Source organism: Nyctibius grandis, chromosome 5 (assembly GCF_013368605.1).
Source record: "Nyctibius grandis isolate bNycGra1 chromosome 5, bNycGra1.pri, whole genome shotgun sequence".
NCBI classification, from domain to species: Eukaryota; Metazoa; Chordata; class Aves; order Nyctibiiformes; family Nyctibiidae; genus Nyctibius; species Nyctibius grandis.
Window position 1 is genome coordinate 36,174,967 of NC_090662.1, and position 16,357 is coordinate 36,191,323.

Below are 16,357 nucleotides of genomic sequence, written 5' to 3' on the forward strand. Positions count from 1 at the left end.
AATGTCAAAATCAAATATTTTCCTTATGGAACATTTAATATTTCATCAGGAGAAAGTTCACTTCATAATCAGACTAAATTTTTACCTGTTAAAAATTATGGCTTTTGCCTACTACAACCTATAAATTTATTTGACTTACTTAAGATATAGTCAAAGACAAGCCATTAATTGCTAACAGTAAAACACTGAGATCCTGCTTGTACTATACAGGAGGTGACTATATTGATGTTTGACTTTTAAACAGCATTTGGTTTCTTAAGTAGTTGCAGAAATAGCTGTTTGCAGCTACATGCTTCTCTATGTTTTGGACACTGTAAACCCAAGTACTAAAAATCTCCCATTAACTCATTTCTCCTTTTTGTGCATAGGAGTGGTTAAATCCATTAACATGTAAGCAGAAAATGAAAGAATTACTTGAGCCTTACAGCCTGCATGACTACATGACTCCGAGAAAACTGTTATTAAGCAACTGATCCACAGTTAAAATAATTCTGTGACCTCACATGGAGTTAATGCTTTTAAGATCATTATAAGCCGGCATGAGAGAAAAGCATCAAGTAATCCTAGATTTTGCATGAGTATTTAAATTAATGGTCAAGCAGAGAGACTGCTTATATCATGAATTCATAAGAAGTTAAAAGATTCAGTATAGCCACTCACCATGGTCAACTCATCAATTTAATTAAAGGAGGAAGGACTCCTCAGTTGTGTGGGAGTCTCATATGTAAACACACAGAGGGGAGAAGAGAGGAGTATTTCCACTCTCCACTTCCAGTATTAAGTTTGAGAAGCCTGAGTTAGGTGTCTAGGCTTACTCTAAGCTCCTTCTGAAGCAGGCAGAGACTCAGGAGCTGAACACCCTAAAGGTGATTCAGTACCTAATCTGTGCATTAGTAAGTAGTGTAGCAGAGCAGGAATGGGTTTGTGGAGTGAAACAGTTGGTGCTGAGGACCCAGTCCCCACAGTTTGTGCATTTCAGGGTTTTACTTCTGCTTAACTCTGATCTGGTCCTTATAAACTGAATGCACGATAGTAGCTGGAGTATGTTTTGGACAAGTCTCGTTCATGTGCAGAGACCATGCAATTTGAATTAGGGGAGAGTAAGTGGGCACAATCTAAACTGTATTCCTGAGCTGAGCTACTAATGCAGAGTCATCCTTGGTCTTCTGAAGCAACTTGTCTTCCTCCGTGGTCTGTAGAAGGGGCTCCACCCATGGGAGACAGGGTGGCTAAGTAGGAGGCCTAAAATAGATTACCCAAAACAGAAATATTCCTCCTCCAAACACATTCATTGTTTTCAACTGTTGTTCATTATCAATATTCTGAAATGCTTCGCTAACTCAAAACACTCTGAAATGCTTTCTAGTCTAGTACTCATCACTGGGACCTTGATATGGATGTTTGACCTTTTCCTGAAAGCCTAACTATTACACAAATTTTTTTAGTATTTTTTTATTTTCCTGAAGAAGTTGAAGAATCCATAGAAGGGAAGAAACTTGAGGAAGTGTCAATTTTTTCATACACTGCACAAGTCTCCATTCTACCCTCTATAATAAACCATCTAGCAACTGCCATCACTACAGCACTGGCCTGTGTTTGCTTTGTCAGAGATCACATTTGGTACAATAATTCTTTTTTTTTACCATACATATACTGTACAGTGATGGATGATAGATACTGCCTAAACCAGCATACATAGAAGAGACATCTCCAGGATAAGCACATAAGATTTATGCGTCCACAGGTGCTTACAAATTGCCTTAGCATCCTTAACGATTACCTTTGCTGAGATGGAAATGACATGAAGCAAATAGAAGGTAAGAATGTTTGTAGAAAGTACCTTAAATATAATATTCATGCTTATGAAAGTGTATATGTATGTCTAAAATCCAACTGTATAAGACATGTATGTATGTTAGGAGCCTAGGGATTAGTTGATTCTGTTGGGGGAAACTGCTGAGTCTCTCAAGCAGATGATTTACTACTGCCCTCTTTATTCTACATTGCTCCATGAGCTACTTACGCCAGGTTGCTTCATCTTCTCTGCATCCACTTCTATTACCCAGAAAATATAAAAGAAAAAAGAGCATTTCATTGCACTGTCTGCTTCCCCAGATTACATTTTTGCCTAGTTTATGCAGAAAGTAAATTTGTTCTGTTTTAAAAGATTTCTGTCCTCTCCAGCTAGTATCATCATACTCTGGGCTATTGCACTGTATTACAGTATGTGTTAAATTATTGCTTTTCTTGTGGTGAATAGCCTCCATCATGATAACCTCCTGGAAACAAAGAGCAGACACCTCTTAAAGACTGGAAAGGTGGCAGTTCAGATACTTACTAGACTGGGAAGCTCGTTTTCCCACAAGTGAACAGGTTATGACTCACTAGTAAAAGATGTAACAGATTTTTAATACACTGCCCTTAATTTTAACAACATCCTAGGAGGGGCTCAGTGAGAGAGGACTTTTTATCTCAGGCCATAATGTTGAAATAGTTACAGTCCTGCAAACAGAGTGTTTCAGCTGTTTAGGTTGTGTTTTAAAGTAGCCAGTTTAAACTTTGAGCAGATTACAAGAACCGTAAAAATTAGACAAACCAAACTGTGAATAAGAACATAAAGTTGATTCACCTATAGCTGCCCAGTTCAGAATATAGACAAAATACACATTTATCAGATGTTAGAATGTCCCTGTGGTTGGGATTATGGACAATGGCATGCAAAGATTCAAACTGTATTTATCAACAAACAGTTGCAGTCCCTTTATCAACAGAGATGCCACTGCAAACACCAGACAGACGAGGTCTTCTACCATACGGTCTCCCTCCTGTCCATCCATTCTAAGTCGCAAAAGACAAAGGGGTTATTCATTTCCCTGTGCACTCAAAACTGTCCTGTGGGGATCCTGGGCTGTGATGTGGCATGTCATTGTGATGCCTAACATACAAACCCCAAGTAGGACAATGAAGGACAGGGAAAAGGAGGAAGTCTGGTCTGTGAGTTCCACAGCCTTGAGGTGAAGAATGGCTTATGTGACCATTTCAGAGGCAAATCAATATAAATGAAAGTCCCGTTTCATAGGAACACAAGAGTACAAATAGAGAGACAGCAAATCACTAGAAATCCTCTCCATCCCCTTCAGATATTCAAACAAAAGCAGCAAGTCCCTGTTCCCAAATGCTCACAAAGAGTTCTCAGCTTCCAGATGACTTCTGGGTGAGTAGTTTTTCTGGGTGACTAGGTTTTGACACCATCTTATTTCCCTCCTAACACTTCCTCTGCACGGAGGATGTCAGCGGCTTTTCGCTATTTGGGGGAAAGGGGTAGTTTTCTGAATGGAAAGTAGGGAAGAAACTTGTGAAGGAGAAACCCCATGAGGCTGGTACTCTCCATAGCAAACTCCTTACTGGAGAGAGGAAATGCATAAATCCAGCTGCTTTGCAAAGAGGAGTGAAGTAGCATCAAATCCTTTCAGAAATACATGTTACAGCAGCAGCACAGTCACAGAGGTACTTCTAATCTCATGCTTTTCCTTTGATGTGTAGCAATTGGGGTCTGCGGAAGAGCAGCTTATCTGATTCCTGCAGGCAGGTTATAGACCTGGGTCTCATGCTGCTTTGTGACATCTGGAGCACTTCTCCGCATATTGAATTCCTTCCTCTCTTCCTTTTATCTTTTTTTTTTTTCTTTTTCCCCTAAAGTCTGTTTCATTCTTCTGGTTTTATTTCCAATAAATTTTTGTTGTTAGTGACCTAAACTGCAAATCACCCACCAAAGGCCCATAATTGCTGTTATTGATGCAGTACCATCTGTACACAGGCTTTGCCCAGCCAAGGAGATTCTGCCAAAGCAGCAACAGGTACCTTTCCTAAGGCTCTGTCACAATCTAAGGACAGATCTAGTGCGAACATGGTTCATTGCAGTACCGTATGATACATCCCAAAACATTGTGGGTCTTTTTAGCCATGTCCCTCCATGGAGCAATACAAAGGAATGTTTACAGAGATATTTTTATGACTCAATGTATTTATTCAAGAAGACGCATAATGGTGTAACTTCTTTAAAACAACCAGAGCCCTGTCTCTCCTCTTGCAAGTAACCTGCCTTACTCTCAGCTACATTCAAAGCAGACATGAGCCACATGAACACAGTAGATGTTTTCCTGAAGTCTGCCTTTATTCTAGCTCTTCAGTTCCTGGGGAAACGGGACTCTCAGCCTGGTCATGCACAGAGCCCCAGTGTGTCCTGCCTGGCATAGCTTCAAGGCTGGGGATTTTAAGAAAGAGCAGGCTCCTTTCTTCAGACAGGAAAGTACTGTTGGTGTGGCTGGCCATGGTATAATACCTACCTATTGTCAGGGAAATGAGAAAGACAAGCAGAAAGGAGTCATAGTAGTCAAAATTGAAATGCAATATTTGTTACTAAGAAGTCAACACTGGCTGCTTGCTTGTTCCCTCCTTTTTGCCATCTTTCAGAGAGGGAGTTTGAGATGAATCAGAACATTTCCTCAGCTACCAACTAATTTTTTCATTGTTTTTTTTTCCCATGAGGTCCTTTCCTCCCTTTTCCCGCTACTTAAATCTCTCTGATTCTCAACATCCTCAAAATCATTCTGCAGTTTCCATTTGGGCTCTTCCTTTCCTCTCTGCTTACTCCCCTTCACTTTCATAGGTCCGTAGGATAATTCAGGTTAGAAGGGGTTTCTAGCCAAGCTCTTGCACAAATCCGGGTAAGCTCTGAGCTCAAACCAGGTTGCTCAGGGCTTTATCTTTGCAGGTCTTGCAAATATCCAAGGATGGAGATGCACAACCTCCCTGAGCAACTTGTTCCAAAACCTTCTCAGTATCACTGTATAAATGTTGCCACTGGTAGAAATCTCCAAAAGAGATTCCCCGTAGTAATAAGTGGGAATTATCAAACTATGTGCAAACCATGACAAGCAACACAATGTAAAGCCAAAGCTATCAAGATGTGAGCATGGTTCTGTTCAGGTACACTCTGCCCTGTGGGAATGAATCCACACCAGCTCTCACTAGATACTACACAGGCATAACTGAAAGCAGAAAATGGCATGCAAGCGTCAAAGAAAATCGAGAGAGTTTCTTTGTGATGCTGAAGTTAATTGTAGGTATATTTCACACTGATGTAACTGGTATCTGTTTATTGCCTGGTACTGTATTTGCATATTGAAGAAGTCAATTATCTCTTCAATTTGTAATCCTTGGCTCATGTAATCAATTACCCTGAGTACTCATGGAAGAGTCATACTTTGTTATATTTCATCTGGAAGAACCAGTAGCACCCATTAATAGAATGGATTATTACATTTTTGGAAAACCTGTTTGGAGTGGTCAGAAGGAAGCAAATCGAATAGCTGTACTTATGCATTGTCTGAGTCATTAATCTATACAACCATACTGTGGTCTTTATTAACTGAAAAATCATTTAGATTAACTGAAAAAAAGACTTCTTTCTTCTCGGACTTCCATTCATATTGACTTTCCATTACTGGCCTCATGTATGTCTGCACACACAAGAGTGTTGGAACTGGTCTCCAAAAGGAAAAACAGATTAGAAGCCAATGCTTGCATGTAATGTAGATGAAGGCTAGGCTGGTCAGGGGTTTATTTTGTTTTAATTCAGGTTTACCTAGTACAACTAAGGAGCCCTTCCCTCCTAGCAAGTCTAGCAGAGGTAATCATAAGAAAGCTGGCCCCATTCAAGTTCTTGTCTGGGCAGGTGGCAGATTCAAGAAATGTGAAAGGGAGACTGACAACTTTTCAGAAAAGCAGGAGGTTTAAGGAGTAAAGGAGAGGATGAATGTACAAAGATCAAAAAAATCACTACCATTTAATCCATATTTGTTTCTTAAAGCAATAGCTTATCTGAAGAGCCTGTGTAATTTTAAAGGACAGAAAGACAAAGGCAACGGAACTAGGTAATAAGAGACTATCTTATTCAAAAAGAGCTTTTAAAAAAAGCACTGAAGGACTCTCCCGCTCTTTAAATAGAGATAAATGTCAATGGTGAATGCTTCTGAGACACTGCATGCTTTGCTGACCTTTCCTTTGAGAGATTTAAGGGAACTTAAAGGGACTTGATGTGCTGGTGGCTACTAAGTCTTTTGGACTACCAAACACATCCTCAGGCATGGTCACAGTTTCAGTATTTAATTGTTCATAAAATCATATGCTGAAAGTAGGTATAGCTTGAGCCAGCAGCAGCTAGAATTAATATATTCCAGAGCTGCAGCAGCTCCAGCTGCTCCAGATGTTTGAGGACCTTTGTGAGGTTCATTCCCTGTCACCTGTGGCATCCTTGCCAGGTAACACTGCTGAGGATGCATGTGTGGCTTAACTTCTGTGTCATCCAGCAATAACACAAACCTGATCCCACAAGTACAGATAATTTCCAGTAATCATTGTTTCTATGTTTCCATGGTTACTGGAAAGAGAAAAATTTCTATTTTTGCTTCACGAAATTATACAAAAATGGAGCATTTTCCAAAATCTTTGCAAGGTTAAAATTAAATTGTAACCAGACAATATAACCATTTTCCCTTCATGTGTGCCATCTCTTTACTCTCTTTTCACCTTTTCCATCACTTCTGACCTGCACAAATCCCACCAGCTCCACAGCAAAGCTACTCCTCAGAAATAATCCCAAAGGGGGCAGAGATCAAACTCTTTCCTATGAGGTCCTGGAGTGACTTCAGGCATTGTTCATTCAAAAAGAAAAACAGAAAAAAGAATATTGATTCCAAGGTCTAAAGAGTTTGTTATTTGTATAAAAGCATCTAGAGCAGATGTGGCAGAAGTCAACAGTAATCTCCTACTCCATTTTCACAGCAAGTCTGCCTATGAGGGACAATATAATTATTTGTTGAACCTATCAACTACGGGTGGGTTTAGTGTGTAGTATTTAATGAAACCTCCATGGAAATGTGTGTTGTTGCGCCTAAAAGAGTGGGGGGGGTGGGTTTCAGCTTTCAAGGCCATGCGATACTTATATCACGTAAAAGAGCACAGTGACGGGTCATTAGCAACCAATCAGTGCTAACAGCTTCTTGAAATTCATGCAGGGCCATCCAAAGGTACAAGCTCAGGTCCATGCGAGCTATGGTGCTATTTTAGGTCACTGCACCTGCACAGTTAGCCCTGTTGCTCTAAAGAGTGTTACAAAGACACAGTGTAATACTGGCCTGACTAGACTTCAAAGGCATCTAGTTCATTTGGGTCTATTTTAGTGCCTTGCAAAAGGCACATCAAGGAATAAACACAGATAGCCCAAATGTCCCTCCTGTTGTTTTGATGGCTCCAACTTTACATCACAAAAATATCCACCATCTCTTTGGAGAAGTGAACCAGGCAGTTGACAAGACCTTTCCTAGAGACCTCTCTGTTCCATCTTCTGTGATCTGCTGGAAAAATGTACTCTACTCAAACTACCCTGTCATCATATTGCTCTTGCTATTATTTATACCACAGTAGCGTCTAAGTGCCTTAGACAAATAAGACTATGAAGATTGGAAAGGAACTGCTTGACAAATTTGCAATACAAAAGACATGCAAATGTAGAAAGGAAAATTAAAATGTTAAGACATGAAATCACTTGCCCAAGTTCCCAGAAGTCAGATATCCCACTGCTTGTGTATTTTATTAGGACTTTGGCCTTTCTAGGTGGTTGCTGTCAAATGTTTTATTTGCTTCATGAGATCTACACACACACATGGACACGGCATGAAACATCCCAGGAACAGGATTAGGCCTATTTCTCCCTGGCATACATTCCATTTGGAGAAATTAAGTTTTTGAAATCAGAAGGCAGTTGTGCTAGCATCAGACACCCATTGTCTCCTGTCATGAAAACACCTGCAGGGTCACAGTAATGACAAGTGGAAATACCTCACTTCTTCCTCAATTGCCTTCCGGATTTTGCTGATTTCAGTCTGGGTTCAGACACTGAGAGTCTGGAAAACAGCTTCAACAGCGCTTAAAATCACAGCAAGTAACCTGCAAAGAAGTTACAAAGCTGCTCTTTTATCCCCTCAAATGTTGTCATCCTATTGTTTCTTTGAAAATGATATTTTGCAAAAAGGAAGTAGTTAAATTCCTTTTCATAGTAAATGCAAGGACTGTCAGTATTTATGTGGCAGCAACTTCAGATTTTATACCAGGTTGTGTTTTTTCTTCAGGTGTGTCAAGTGTCACTGAGAGGCAATGCTGGAAGTTCAAAAGACAAGCAGTTAAAAATATCTGTCTAACATGTTCCTGTCGTGTACACTGTGAGTGCATTAATTTTTACTTGAACGATGAAACAGGGAGACCTGTAAAACAACAATCTATTTGTAATGGGATTCTGCACGTAGCGTCCTGATATACGGTCTCGGCTGAGATGTGAAAGGGCCCTACCAGTGTCAGTGTGATAAATACTATTTTTAGGGACAAGATGAGGGGAAACTTTAGCCCGGTGAGAGCGCGTGTGAGCAGCAGAATGTGACAAGTGCTGTGCTATGTCTCAGCCTGCGCACAGCCAGGCTGGGGTGTTTTGTCAATCAAGGTCAGTCTGTGCACACACAGGGAATGGTGAAAGGCAGGTGGTGGGAGAACCACTGCGCTCCCTCGTTGTGTCGTGCTGCATTGCACTGGCCATGCACCCGGGCAGCTATGGAGATGGTTGCGGACATGCAAAACCCTGGGCTGGGGCTGCCTGGTAATTTGCTGCTGAAAGCATATGGGAAGTCGCCGCTACCAGACCTGCTACTGCTGTAAATTAAAGTTGGTCAGTGTAATCCATTTCTAAGCAGTTTCCACAGGTGGGAGAGGAAAGCTGAGGCTCTCTGTGAGCAGAGGGACCTGGTCGAAGATGTCTCTCCCAACAGCGGGCTCCAGGAGAGCTGGCATCACCCCGTGCCTCTGCCCTAGTCTGGTGATGGGGCAAGAAGGTGGAACAGGGCCAGACTCTGCGTCTTTTAGCCCATTACTTTATGAGGCACAGACAGAAAAGTTTATATTGCCTGTGCATTTCATCTGTGAAACCTCTGTCTCATGACGGTGTCAGTGTATTTTGGCACAGGCGAGACGCAACATCTCCCAGCGTGGGGCCCTCGGTGCTGGAGGATCAGGATGCTGGCATGGATCCTCGGCTCCCGGCCTGTCTGGTGATGGTTATTTTGGTCTGGAGACCAGGAAAGGCTTTTGGCTTTTGCCAAAAATGGTGTGTCAGATGTCAACGGTGCAAAAGCACAGGGGGTAGGCTGGAGATGGGGGGCACTAAGATGTATGCAGGTGATTAGTGAGGCTGAGCTGCAGGGGTGAATGGTGGTTTCTTGGTCCTATGAGGGCCACTCGGTACAGGAACAGATGTAAGGTAAGTGGCCCAGGGGCATCCAGTGGTCTTCAGCTTATCTTCCCCAGACCTCACTGCCCTTTCTGTGGAACAAAATGTGGAGATGCAGGGGTGCGGGACGGGAGGTGCCATTTGCATACAAGTGTTAGTCGAGGCCGCGGCTGTGCAGGAGGTGAGCCCCACCACATGACCACTGCAAGAGCCCTGCTGTGGGATTGAGGTTGTTCCAAGGGGTGACAGAGGCCCGCTGCCCTGCACGTGCCCCCCGGAGAGCCTGGGGACCTGGTGGGAGCCCGCAGGGGGCACGGGCAGAGCAGCCCTCCCTGGGTGACACCCACTGGGGCAAACCACAGCAGCAGCCTACAGCAGGGCAAAGCTGCGCAGCTCACGTGGCTTAAATCATGTCAGGATCAGAGTGTTTTATTCAATTAGCAGCACCTAACTAACCAGCAATCACTGGACTATCTATTCAGATCTGATACCAGCAATACAGCAGATAAACCATATCACTAGACATTTAGCAAATGCTAATAAACACCAGTAAAATCCTAAAAAACCTAACCCCAAAACCTTCTGGTCACCCACTGACACACATGTGCGCGTGGCTGCAGTGTGGGCTACGGCCACATTGTGTCCCCAGGATGGGCTGCTTCTCCAGCCTGTCCTGGTCCCTCTGCACAGCAGGATGATCACCTGCTGTCTCAGCCTCTCCCCAGCACCACACCACCCACCAGCTCACTGAGGGTGTGCTCTGCATGGAGCCATTTTCCCATGGACAGGAGCACAGCCATTCTCTGGGCCTGCAAAGTGTCCCCTCTCTGCCTAGGCCACTGCTGAGTCTCCTGCTCTTCCTTATCCAGTTATCAGGAGCCAGTTTAATAGAATTATGGATTCCCCTTATGTGCCTTCCTGACCTTGGGCTTTGGCTAGCTTTACCCCTCTTGTTTTGGGAATCACTGGCACATTGCGGCAAAAGCAGGCTCCTCATGTGAAAGCATACAGCTAGCATGCATGGATTTTGCGGAAAAATATTTTATTGCGTGGATCCGCTGGCAGTTGCCCCTGGGGCAGTTTTAGAAACATCTGTGTGAAGGTTCATCCCCTTCACACCTTCATTTTCATGCGGAGTCATGGTGTTCTGCTCCACAGAGGAATGTTCTGGTGTGGCTGTTATGATGATGGGCACCCTGCCCACGATGGTGGATGTGGTACAAGGAAGGTCAGAGGTGCCTACCAGCTCGTACCTGAATGCCATGATTTTATTTTCCATGAGAGTGCTGGTGACAGGCATGGGTTTCGGTAGAACCAGCGCACTGGTAACTCTCATCACCGCAGAGGGAGGCGTGTCTGTCCAGAACTCCAACCTCATCACTTTGCTTCAGTCTTCCAAGGAACATTGTTCTCCTCTGTTGCTGAAGCCACTATACAGGACAATGCTATGTACAGCAAAACCAAGATTTTAACATGCTTGCATGTCCTGTTGGCAATATCTGTTATGAAAACAATGGTTTCTCCGGGGCAAGATACGCTTTTCTCCAGGGAAATCCGAAGGATTACAGAGCCATGACTGAAGCAGCAGAAATAAACTACATCCTTCCTAGCTTCCACCACCAGTGGGGCCTCCATGGAGAGCGTGAGAGGATAGGCAAAGCATAGTGAGTTCTTGTTGCTGAATATGGGGTGATTCCCAAATACCACATATGCAAACTCCTAACACAACAGCTGAGGCTGCTCAACCCTCCCCACAAGCCCCACCATTAACCCAGAGGACAGTCTTGCTTGCTTCACTGAATGTGACATGGCTGAATTATCACAGTGCCCCTGAGTATCTGTGCAAAGAATTCATGTGTGCACATGTAAACCTTGTCACCTTTATCTATCCATACCTAAATTTAGAGAGAGGCCACAAAATTATTAGAATCACTATGTTCTAGCTGTCTTTATGACCTTTGACTAGGCAAAGGACCCTCGTCCCAGCCCAGGCAGAGTTCAGTGAAAAAGGCACCTCCTATTTGGTGATGCTTGCCCAAGGTTTAGACTTCAAAGCAAGAGAATAATCTCCCTTTTCCCTCATCGTGCATCTTAAAGTGCTCCATACATGTCACTCTTGAAGTCTTACAATGCACCTTGTATGCTAGAAAAGAAACATCTTCAGGCAAGCCCTAGGACAAAGATGGCAGAAGATATTGAAGTGTCATTTGAATGCCAAAAGGAGGAAGCTCAGAGCTAAAAGTTTGTGGGCACTCAGTAGTAAACAGTTACAGCTCTGGATCAGAACAGGGTAGGTCTGTGTGTCTGCAACTGAGATAGCTTGTTCCCCTTACCTTGTCTTTCACATGTCTTCTGTGGTCACCAGCAGTTCCTTACAACAGTAAACATCTCTCCTCTTTAGCTGAGACAATTTGGCCGCTGCAGTAAGTCCCTTGAACAACGTAGGAGATGTAGCCAATTTTGCTGGTGAACGTGGAGGGAATACTTGGAGGAAAGCTGAAGTGGAAGTCAAAGGTGTGGACGCCAGAATCCAGCCAGCCATCTGAAAGCCAAACAACACGCTGCTATCAGAAGCCTTTTAAACATTTAGGATGTTTGTACCTTATGGTACTTACCATCTGGTATTGCACCCGAAGTGCCATAAAGGCATGGTATAGGGTGGACTGTGCATCGCCTCTGCAGGTCAGCTGCTGGATGTATGGACCCTTACCAGTCAGCAGACTTGAGAATGGCTGATCTGCCTCATTTTAACACAAGATCAGCAAACCTGCAGCTCCTTGCAAACTGTTTAGGATTTTCACTTATCAAAATGGAGTGCCACAGACTTTAACTTTGCAAGTAAGCACTAATAGGTTTTTAGGGAGTAAAGCGGTGTAATAACTCTCACTCCTCTTTTACCATTGTCTACAACACCTGTGCATATGATCTGAAACTTTTGTTTCACTTGTGCAAAAGACCCCACTGACAACAAAAATAATATTTGACACTTTCTCTGCATAACTGCAAGAAAGGAAAATTACGATCCGTTCCTTCTAATGTGTCTGCTTCTGTGTCACTTCCTCTTAATCAAACACAGTTTTGTGTGGGTGAGGTCCCATAATTGTGATGACAGACTGTCCCACCTATGCAAGGATAAGGTTGGTCCCTTCTGGCCAGATAAAACCAGCTCTTGGCTCTTTTCTTTATCCAAGACCTATTTCTTTTAAACACATGCATCTGCTGGCAGCTTTATCATCCAGACTTAAGCCTTCCTTCCTCCTAGTAGCTTGTGCCAAAACTTCACTTTGAACAACAATATTAGGGGGTGTGAGACTGCTAGAATTTTATCCTGCAGACTGCATCCTTTTCCAGATGAATTCAACTATGCCTCGAGTTTTAATAATCTCAACTGGATATTCTTGTTGGCAGGAGATCCTGGATATTGTTTCCTTACAGCATGCGACATTTACCAGATGGCATAACAGCATTTTCAATCAGTGTTGTAACTCTGAAGAAAAAGATGCCTAAAACAATCTGAAAGGAAGGAAACTAAAATTCATCAGCCTCTTAGATAACTGCAATGTAAGAAAGTCATGCTCTCTATCCTGACAGTTTGTAGAAACCTGATATTCCCAGGGCCTTTACTTCACACAACATTGCCTTTAAGTTATTTTGGCAATGTTCTTGTTTTGGTAGAAGGAAGGACTTTGAACTGTGAGCAGATCTGCAATTTAAACTTGAAAGAAATCAGTCTTCCCCTCCTGGAATGATCTGCAGTTGGGCACTGGTGTGAGTGGTCTGTTTTGCAGCCCCAGCACAGTGTGGGGATTTACTGAGTTCAAATTTCTCGGTTCCTGCTGCAGGTATGGCCTGAGAGCTGGGGTGAAGTAGTCCCTGTGGTGCAAGAAGGATTACAGATACTTATTTCATTCTATGTACAGCTTTAATCCCACTTTCTCTGGCTTGTTTTGCATCACTTCTAAACAGACTTCTTTGAATTGTGCCTGCTTGCTAAGCTGTGCTTAACTTTTGACACAGGCCCTCAGACTCAAAAGGACGGTGACTTTAAACAATGTCCCTGAATTCACCCTGGAAGAGAAAGTGCACTCACTTTCACTGGCTCCCCACGGCTGCTGGATGTGAGCCCCATTGCACAGGAGCACGTGCCCTCTACGTGGGCTCCAAAAACCTTATTCCCCTGAAAACACACAGCAGAATTAATTCCACTGTAGAAAGTTTCCCAGCAGCTGCAGGGGTGGGAGGGTGCTCCCAAGAGTTAGCTCCTCAGAGGCACCTGGGGATACCATGTGCTTGGTTTTGAGCAGAACCTGTGAACTTCAGTCACACTGGAAAATTTAAGTAAATTCCAGATAATTTATTGCATTACACAATTCAAAAAGTGTTCCATCTTGTATTTCCCAGCAAGGGAGATGAAGGCTGCAGCTGTGGGGAAAGTGCAAAGAGGCTGGTGGTAGGAGTGACTTGAGGGGTGACATTTATATGAAGGACACAAGGGATTTCCTGGGGTGTGACTGACGGTGCACAGCAGTGCATGAAGAGTTTCAAATTGCCCATAGTGTTGTGAGTTCCCGCCTCTGGTTTTCTCTGACTGGGGGGTTTCTGCTGCTGATGAGGATGGTTATCCCTGGTAGCACTGAAACTCATCTTTTTAGTCTCTGGATCTAATTATTCTAGGGCTGTTACTAGTCATATTCGATGACTGCCAGGAGTCAGTTCCACGAGCAGTCTTTGTTTCACAGACAGACAATACTGAGCTTCTTGTGCAGTGGCAGGGCTTACCAGGGTTAAAAAAGGAATATGTCAGCAGGCACCTGGATCCATGTATATACACTTCTTACAGAGACATCAGATGTGACCCAAGTAGGGCATGTGATAAGATCAAATACCAGATAGCAACATGCTATCAAGAGCATATTAGCAGCTGAGTGTCAAAAGCTGACACAGGCAGCAATCTGTTCAAACATACATTCCTTGTATGCCAACAGCAGTGGGGGGCACAGAGTATTCAGGATAAGAAGGGTCAGGTCCGTATCTTCTTTTATGTTTTAAAATGGCTTTCTTGGACTTGTTAGAGCACTTCTACAGAGATGTATTCAATGCTGGAAAAGGAGGAAAAAGACTGAGTTACAGTAGTAAAAGTCTGTTATTAAACAGATACTGCATTGGCAAGTCTTGATGGATGTGGGTGCTCAGCTCTTTTGAAAACAGGAATATATGTGTGGGTGGCAGAATACAAATTCAAGTGTGTCTTTAAGCAATACCAATTTGAACTTTAGCCGAAAAGATCCAGAACTGAGGTGCTTTACAGGTACTTGTTCTTATAATGGCAAAAATAATTTTTCCAACACTCAGCCTTTCTGCGTCTTTTTTGTCAGGGCTGTAACATCTGGTAGCCTACTGGAAGCATCAGCATGCTGCAGTATGTCAGGGCTAAGACTCTAATGCTTTTGTAAAGGGAAAATGACCTTTGGGTGAGGTAAAGCCTTCAAGTCTGAGAGGAAATGAAGACTGACCGCTGCAGGTTGTAGCTCAAAAGCACGGTTTCCACACATTGGCACAGTCTAACTTCAGTACTAAATTAATCTAGGGCAGTGGCCACCTGTGACCTGTAGACTAAATTTTCAGGGTTCCCAACAGACCCTAAGAAAAAGGAGCTGAGAAAGGCGAGAGCACCTCCTAAGAGGCTTCTGTTTGCTTTAAGCATCCCCTGGAATAATTCACTGTCTTAGGTGGTCGTTACATCCCACTGACTTTACTCTTTTTAATAGGTCTGTACTTTTTAATAGTTAGCTCTGCATTTATGTGTGTGCATATTGGGGTGTATAATATGTGAAGGAAAGGTGCAAAGAAGATAGAGCCAGGCTCTTTTCAGCGACAAGACAAGAGGCAATGGGCACAAACTGAAACACAGAAGGTTCATTCTGAACATCAGGAAACACTTTTTCACTGTGAAACGGGTTGCCCAGGGAGGTTATGGAGTCTACTTCCTTTGAGAAATTAGAAAGCCATCTAGATATGGTCCTGGGAAACTGGCTCTAGGTGGCCCTGCTTGAGCAGGGGTGTTGGACTAGATGACCTCCAGAGTTCCCTTCCAACCTCAACTATTGTGTGATCTGTAATTCAGTGAAATAATAAGTCTTTTGCAGGTGTTTTCAGTGTATGTCTTCCATTTTTCTTGTCTCGGTGAAGATACAGCAGTAACTCTAATAACGCCTTTACTATAGTTGCAAATATAACCAGTGGATACTTGCTGACATGTAAGTCAACAAGAACACTGAAGGCAAGCATTTTAGATGACCAAAGAATGATTTAGTGATGTGCTTGTGACTAACAGTTTCCTACCTGCTGCTAGACAGCTTGTGATAGATTTCTGTGCAACAAATGTTCACTTCACAGATACAGCCACCAGCTTGCGGGGTACTGCTCACCCTCTCAAATACTGCTTTCTATGCAACACTACTGATCATCGCAAAGCCCTGGTTGCCATAGGATTATCCTTCTCAAGCCACCTCAGGAAACCTCTTCCCACGAGCTCCACCTTCACAACAGGGTTCACCAGGGTACTCCTGAGTTTCAGAACCAGTTGGCCATCTGTGCTGGAGCCGGCCAAATGCACGTCAATCTCAGGCAGCACCAGGTTAATTGCTCTGACTGTTGACATGAGGAAAGAGCAGGAGATGGGTGCTGCTGGGGTCCAAAGGTTGGATTGCAAAGTCATCTTCTGTAACTCCACCCCATGACTCCAGAGTTTGTGAGGTCATAGCGTGCAGGAGGGGCGCAGAGTGCCCCACAGGGAGAAAACTCATCTCTCCGAGATGCGCCAGAGGGGATAGGAGACATTTATCTGATTATTAGCAGCACCTAACTAATTGGCAAGCATTCAACTACACATTTAGGATTGGTATCGGCAACACATAAACACCTAGAAATTTCTAAGCACCCTTCCATGACTAATCCTCAAAACATCTAAGCATGCACACACACGTGCTTGGTTAGGTGCACCCCCCTCCTCTGGGGTGC

At 43.5% G+C, this 16,357-nt stretch overlaps 1 protein-coding gene across 1 annotated transcript; it reads right to left on the reverse strand.

The window, feature by feature from the left end:
- Positions 1 to 10,379: 10,379 nt before the first annotated feature.
- On the reverse strand, positions 10,380 to 15,998 carry ARRDC5 (arrestin domain containing 5). The gene is given in 7 exon segments (XM_068401725.1): positions 10,380 to 10,798; positions 10,801 to 11,015; positions 11,714 to 11,879; positions 12,787 to 12,850; positions 13,428 to 13,514; positions 15,531 to 15,577; positions 15,833 to 15,998. Coding segments are annotated over 7 exon segments (1,164 nt in total).
- Between the last annotated feature and the right edge of the window lie 359 nt (positions 15,999 to 16,357).